General features: G+C 50.4%; 1 protein-coding gene across 1 annotated transcript; it reads right to left on the bottom strand.

Annotated features, from left to right (window-relative positions):
- Window positions 1–1717: 1717 nt before the first annotated feature.
- On the bottom strand, window positions 1718–2188 carry LOC119462598 (uncharacterized). Its single transcript, XM_037723931.1, has one exon. The coding sequence runs from the start codon at window positions 2186–2188 to the stop codon at window positions 1718–1720; it is 471 nt and encodes a 156-aa protein (XP_037579859.1).
- Between the last annotated feature and the right edge of the window lie 5329 nt (window positions 2189–7517).

The following is a 7517-nucleotide window of genomic DNA, read 5'->3' as shown; positions in this document are numbered from 1 at the left end:
CACGATGACCGAAACTCTTGAAACGACCGCAGCTTGTCAACAGATGCTGAGTTTGGGCGAAGAGCTTCAGCTGGGAATCGTGATGCATAAGGTTATGGATGATCCTGTGAAACGAACGAAAGAAGGATGGACTTGTGTATGTGAGCAACCCTCTTAAGATAGACTGCTATACGCACGGCGAAAGGTACAGTACAGTCACAATATAACCATAATGTGATGATGGTTACTTGAAAAACTTCAGTGTAGGTGTGATGTCAGTAGAGCTGTAGCCCATGAATCACTTTTTCTCCAAAAAGTTGAAAAGCCAATGATACCCTCATCCTTTCAAAATTGTTAGGGATTGTGTGGCTTCCAGTAATTCCATGCATTGCCTGCAATGTGACGCTGCAACCATCCAGTGCCAAATCTTTGCGGACAAATTGCAAAGATACCTGGAAGGAATATCAAAATGAGCAACTGTTAGAAACAAACAGATACTAAGTGTATTCATAAAATTACATGGCATTCAAGAAAACCACTAACAACTTACCCGGCCGTTGGGTGTTTCATAGTCTGACCTCAGCAGTCCATTCCGCAGGCACTTAATCAGGTGGATAAAGTCTGACAAAAAATGAAGTTTGCGCGTTGGGTCCACTGGATGCAATGTGCTGCACTTCGTTTCTGTCAGTGATGCTTTGATGTCCATTAAAGACCACATCTTCTGGTTCCAAGTGGCACCGTCTGACGTAATAAAATCACATTTGAGTCCTGCCTTTTCAGCTGAAATGACAGCCTCAAGCATCATCTTTGTCAGCAAGTCCCCATTTACGTTTTCATGGGTCGCAAATTCAGCGAGTATTTGTGTCTACTTTTCGGGAACTTTCCCACAAAGGCCACAAAAATTACTACCATGCCATGATCACACACAGTGTGCTTATCTTCGTCAGACGTAAATTGACTCAAGTTGACGAAGCCATCAATGTGGCCCTCACTGTTTACCGACAGGTGCTCCGAGAGTTTCATGTCATCCACGATGAGGCCTCCGTGACATGAAAACTCGTCCATAGTGCTTGTCTTTTGTTTCAGCACATCAAAAATTTTATGGCTGAATCCAAACCCAGTTCTCTAACACTTAAAATATTTGCGAAGTGTAGTCTTACTAGAGAGAACTAAGATTTTCCCCCGTCTCAAATGCTCATACAACTTCCCACTTTTCAGCTTCATAATCAAACATTCGAGCACCCACTCATTCGAGAACATCATGCCTTTAGTACTCTTCCGTGACGAAGCTTTGAATATGTGCAGAGATGCCTCACGTTGCTTCTCTGGTAGGAGAGCTACTTTTGCATTCAATTCTTATTCAGCAATTGCCACATTCTTGGCTAGCATTGCACTCAACGTTTTCTTAACACATTTGCCTGATTTTGAAGACGTGCCGTGTTCTTTTCTTGTTGCGTCAATCGTGAAGAAATGGTTTTCTTTGCAGGAAAGCGTACACGAGAATTAATGTACGACTTTCTTGTTAGTAACGCTTTCCTTAGGGAATTGCATTCTGTACACAAATAAACAAACAATGCAGGCGTTAAAATTGGACGCTTGAACATTTGAGGCAATGTGGAAACGTTATGGGCGTCCTAATGCACTTTACGTCTACTTACCTTCAGAAGAAACTTTTCCAAAGCAGCGCACACTGAACACCAGTGTTCGCTTCAGCTCGAAGATGTGCGGTCACCATGCACTAGAGCCATGCACTAGTGCCGACAGTCAGGTTTCTAACATGTATACTATCCATTTCACCACTGTCGTAGACTTCATCAGGTGCATCCGGCTTGTGCTGCTTTTCGCTTCCGCCTTGAGCAGGTTGTGCTGTTTTCCTCTCGGGCCATTGCTTAGGTGCTGCGACGGAAAGGTACGCTGGACAGCCTGGCACGGCGTCAGGTGCCAATGACGGTTTTCCTCCGGGAATGCGCACTTCACCGCCGTTAATCACGTGCACATATTCGCGCATAATATACCTTGGCTCGAAATGGTACTCGCACACCGCTGACGACTCGGTCAGAGGCTTGTCATCTCTCCGGAGGTTACGCTCCCACTTTCTGTGGAGATCCTCGTCCCTAGGAGCGGCGAACAAAGACGCCTTCGGGGAGCCCGGGTAGCCGCTCCGGCAACCCGGAGCAAAACATTGCGAGTCCGTCCTCTGTTTCTGCATGTCGCGAACCTCGCTGTTCGAAATGTCCGCACGGCACTCTAGTAATTTTTGAGGACACAGAAGTGCATACACGTGTAGTCGTCAACTCATGGATGCCGACGCAGCGGTTCGCGAGAATGGAGCAGCAGTGCCTACACCGTACGTGCGGTCCGCTCACTCACTACGAAAAGGCGCACTAGCGCCACGGGAAACCCTAGCGGTGGTCAGTGGTGTTTCCGACCGTCGAGAGAGGCCGGGCGGCTTGCCGGTCGTGCCACTAGAGTATATACCGTAAGCGTGAGAGGCCTGTATGGTGGCGCAGAGTTCAAACAGACAAAAGCAGCTAACATTGCAGTAACCAAGTGTATTCTACTTCGCTGCTGGTGTAAATTGTCGGCAGTGGCATAATCGTATTGCTGCCGAACATTTACACCAGCAGAGAAGTAGAATGCACTTGGTTACTGCAATATTAGCTGTTTTTGTCTGTTCAAGCTCTGCGCCACCAGGTGGAAGCACCATAGAGGCCACTCACGTTTACGGTTCCGCCAATTACCGGAAAGGCTAAAACTACAGTACTAAAACTCTCCCGCAGCGAGCTCCACGTTTTTCAGCGTCTGTTGTTATGCTGAAGAACAAGGTGTGTGTGTGTGTGTGGGTATTGACCCTTTTCGCGGAGCAGTTTGTTTTAGAGAAACGAGATGGCGCTCACGGCGGCGCCCCATACCTCTCCTCAGCGACCGCGCACGAATACGTAACCATTACAGCTTCTTCCTTGCTTCTGTGCGATCAGCTGTCGGAAATGCAACTGAGTTTTCGCTAACACACTGTGCTCCAATCATGCTAGATTGAACCATGTGGATTGAAGACGTGTGCAGTAGTTGGCTGAAAAAATAGTTACTGGCATGTTAAAGAATAGAATGAATCTGTGTGGCCAAGTTCGCGGACCGCTGCTGCAACTCTCCGAACGTGTTACCGGCACTTCGTGATGTACGGCTTTCCTCGAGGATACAGAAATTTGCTCATCCGCCAGCTTGTATCGCTAACCTTCAAAGAAAGGGCTTCATCCTCAGAATATCGGCAAGAGTGAGTACCACTCGTTAAACAATGACAAAGAGAGTAGCGCCGCTTCCTGTCATAGTAAGTTTCGCGCACGTTATTCTATACACATCTGTCCCAAATGGCAGGAAAACTTATGCCGACTCTGTCGCCGACGTATCAAGAATAAGTGAATGGGCACACACTTGAATATATGCGCACTGTATACGCACAGTAATTGACGGACTATATATACACCTATGGCGCACGAATGGTCGAAGCTGAATGTTTCGTGACGCTCCACAAGAGTAAGCGAGTTACTAGCTGTAACATATATTTGCTACAAGGCATTACAATGTACAAAACAGCTACGTTTCAAGCCTTGTGCGCAGCAAGGTAAATCTATCGGAACTGAGCACACCCGCGAGCGGTTATGCAGAAAATAATCAGATAGTGGCCGCACCGAGGAACTTCACTGAGTCAGAAAATGACAAGCCACTGCTTCAAAATACTTGCCGAATAAAGAACAAAAAGCAAAACACACTAATCCTGACTGAATTCATGAGCTGAATGTTTGGATAGCTTGGAATAGATATATAGCCCCGCTTTTAGAACAAGCACAATAAACGCTGCTTGGGCCGTTTGGACATAGCTTAATCAGCCCCGAAAGTGCTTTTCCATGTTCCATGAAGCTGTGATCAAAGCTTCGTGTCGTCCACGTACTCACCGTCTACGATATCTCCGAAAACAGAGGTTTTCTAAGCCGCGCCGGCGTCATACACTTCCATTGTAAACAAGGAGGCAGCGGAGCACAGCGCCGCCCCGCCTCCCTCCCATACCCCCACGGTCTTTCGCGCGACGGTCACGTTTGCTTTCCGCCGAGCGTTCGCTCTCCGTGATAGCGCGCGGGGAGGGGGGGGGGGGGCGCCCTCCGTGATAGCGCGCGTCCCCCGCGCGCTTTCGCTCGCGCATGCGGCGCGCGGCGACCTTGGAATCTATACGGAACCTCACGGCGACGGCGACGCCGACGGCAGAATTCTGGTTGAAGTGTCCATATAATTGCTGTCGCAATAAAAAACGGCCATCACGGCGCAATACAAGAGCGATGTGCGCATACGCCAACCACCGACGGCGCCGAAGCAACCGCAACTGCCGCGCGATGACTTATCGCCATCCGCCCGCGCGGCGGCTTCGATGCGGCGCGACTGCACACCGTTGTCGTGCGGGGTGGCGTGCTCCTTGGGGCCGACTCATGAAGCAGCGAGAGACGATACGCTCAGAATCAACGCACGACAGAATACACTAACGATGACAGTCAAGGACAACGCCATCAAGTACAGCAAACTTGAAGAAATGCGGATCGGAAACCAAACCTACGCCGCAGTAGCGTACATGACGGCGTCGGAGGATACTTCGAAAGGGGTATGTATCCACGGAGTACCCGAGAGTGAAAGCCAAGAAGTGATCGAGAAGAGCCTGGTCACTGACCGAAACCCCACGATACTCCACGCGAGAAGAATGGGCCACACAAACTCAATCGTTATAGTATTCGAAGGGACACACGTCCCCCACTACGTGTACTACCGTGGCGCTGAATACCGCTGCCTACTGTACAAGACGAAACACGAAGTGTGCGAACAGTGCGGGCGCATCGACCGTAGGTTGGACGTGTGCCCCAATCCAAACAACATGAAATGTCGCGGATGTGGCATACCGAACCCAACGTACCAATGTACACCGAGCAGCAAATTATGCGGCAAGCAACACATCACGGGAGAGAAGAAGTGCACGGAAATCTTCAGGACTCCATATTTACTAAAGAAACGGCAGTGGGAAAGAACTCAGCAGGAGCAGCAAAGACTCAGCGCTGAAGACCGCACGAGCTGCTCGAGAGAGCGGCCGATCCCCAAAAACACTGACGCCGGCGGAAACGGCAGAGGCGGCGGCCGCAGCAGGAGCCGCTCCCGCTCATACCCGAAGCTGCCCCAGAGCGGCGGTGACGGCGGTAGGTGATCGAGATCCTGGACGCCGACCAGGTCAAGGACTCGTTCCGGGTCGTCAGCGGCAACACCACAGCAGCGGCTGCAGCAGGGACCTGGCCCGCAGCAGCAAGACCAAAGCAAGGTGAGCTGGGCAGACAGGCTCTCCACGCCCGCCCAACAACAACTGGATAGTGGCAAATCCACCCTAGAGCAAAATTATCTCAAATTCAGGCAACGCTAGCTCAGGTACTAAGGAGAATATAGGCCTTCGAGCTAAAATAGCACAGCTAGAAGCAGAAAAGACATGAGATCGGAGCCGCACTCCATCCGTCAGCGGTAGAGCAGTCACGGCCAACCCCACACCTATGCAGGTAAGCGCTCCGGCACCGGCAAAGGCCCCGCCGCATAAGCGGAAGGCGGAAGAAGAGCACCAGACTAAGGACGAACCAATCTCGACTCTCGCAGACTTAATGAAGAAACAATTCGAAATGCTCAATATGCAGATGGAACGACTTGGACAACGCATAGAATCAATTGAAAACAGAATGGGAAGATTCGAAATCCGAACTACAGCATTAGAGAACACCTTGGCAGAAAATCGGCCCGCACCGGTGGGGCCTATAAAGAATGTGAAACCATACCAGAGACCCACCATAGCAGACAGTAGTATGGCCACCGGGCGGGCCATCAATTCGCCACAAACATGGCCCCGAATAAAAATAGCACTGAATATCTGATCTGGCAATGAAACTGCCGAGGGTTTCGCCGGAAACGGGGAAACCTGCAGCAGTTCCTCTTAGGAACAGAAACCCCAGATGTCATAGCCCTGCAAGAAACTATGGGGCCGGCAAAATTATCAGGGTACAAATCCTACGGAGCCTCTGACGAGAAAGCACTCGTTGTAACCCTAGTCAAAAGAAACTTGGCAGTGATGCAACACGAAACCGCGAAATCAAACGTAGAGCACGTCCTCTTAGAAATAATACCGGCATGCAAGAACGACGGCAGCCTCTTTGTCGTAAACATCTACAGCTCTCCAAGACACACAAGTAGGTCCGGGCCCCTGTTCCGAAAAACTCTTGACATAGCAAAGCGAAACACGGTGGTAGTAATAGGGGACTTTAACGCGCCGCACCCCGCGTGGGGCTATCGCATAGGAACCGTCAAAGGACGGAATCTCTGTATAGACGTACAACAGGAGGGGCTCACCCTTATTACGGATCCTCAACAACCCACACGCACGGGTAACCGCGTAAGCGTGGACACCACTTCACAAAGAATACACAGGACCCCAAGTGGGCAAACACACAAGATGATTTCGGCAGTGACCACTTCATTATAGTCACAACAATACACACGGGACCCACAAAAAAGAAGGATAAGAAATTGACAATGGTGGTTGGGATATATTCAGACGGGCACAGCAACACAACAACCCAATGGCAGACATCGATTGCGCAGAAATTATTACGGACATTGATAAATGGACACAACATATACACAAGGCGGTAAAGCAGGCTACTCGAGAAATTCCCGAGGAAGCAGGAAAAAGCAGCCGACAACAACTCCTCCACCTGTGGGAGGCGCGCAGTAGCCTAAAGAGACGGTGGAAGCGCCAGAGGCTGAAAAGGACCCTGCGGCGGCGAATAGCGCGTTTAGACAGGGAGATTGAAGATCACGCGAACCACTTGGACCGACAGCAATGGGAGTCTACAAGCAACGGCATGGAGGGGCTGCTCGGACTGGGCAAAACGTGGAACTTTCTCCGATGTCTCTTAGACCCCGAGGGCAGCAAAACGACACAGAGACAGAATCTCAACAAGATCATCCACACTTACGCGGGAACCGACGACGAACTCATTCGCGACATACAGAACAGATACATAGGAAGCATTACGCAAGAACCACAGAATACGTACACGGGCAGGGAAAACCCCGCATTGGACGAGGAGATCACGGAGGCCGAGGTGAGGGCCGAAATACTCAGGCTACGCACAAAGTCGGGACCGGGCCCGGATGGCATCACGAACAAGATTATCCGAAACCTAAATGACGAATCCATTGCGGCAATAATAAAGTACATGAACGAGTGCGGGGAGCGGGGCGCAATACTGCCGCAGTGGAAAACTGCGCACGTTTTGATGATCCCCAAACCCGGGAACAAATTACTGATTGAGAACCTCAGGCCCATCTCTCTAACCTCGTGCGTGGGTAAGCTGATGGAGCACGTCGTTCTCACTAGATTAAGCAACAACATGGAGGACAGAGGTCTGTATCCGCTCACGATGATCGGGTTCAGGCCGAAACTGTCCACACAGGACGTCCTGCTCCAA

This window comes from Dermacentor silvarum, chromosome 8 (genome assembly GCF_013339745.2).
Source record: "Dermacentor silvarum isolate Dsil-2018 chromosome 8, BIME_Dsil_1.4, whole genome shotgun sequence".
NCBI lineage: Eukaryota > Metazoa > Arthropoda > Arachnida > Ixodida > Ixodidae > Dermacentor > Dermacentor silvarum.
Note: the sequence above shows the minus strand (reverse complement) of the source record. Positions and strands in the feature narration are given on the sequence as shown.

What these genes read in the sequence shown, in the direction of transcription:
- LOC119462598 (XM_037723931.1), bottom strand. Translation starts at nt 2,188, where the DNA reads ATGCAGAAACAGAGGACGGACTCGCAATGTTTTGCTCCGGGTTGCCGG.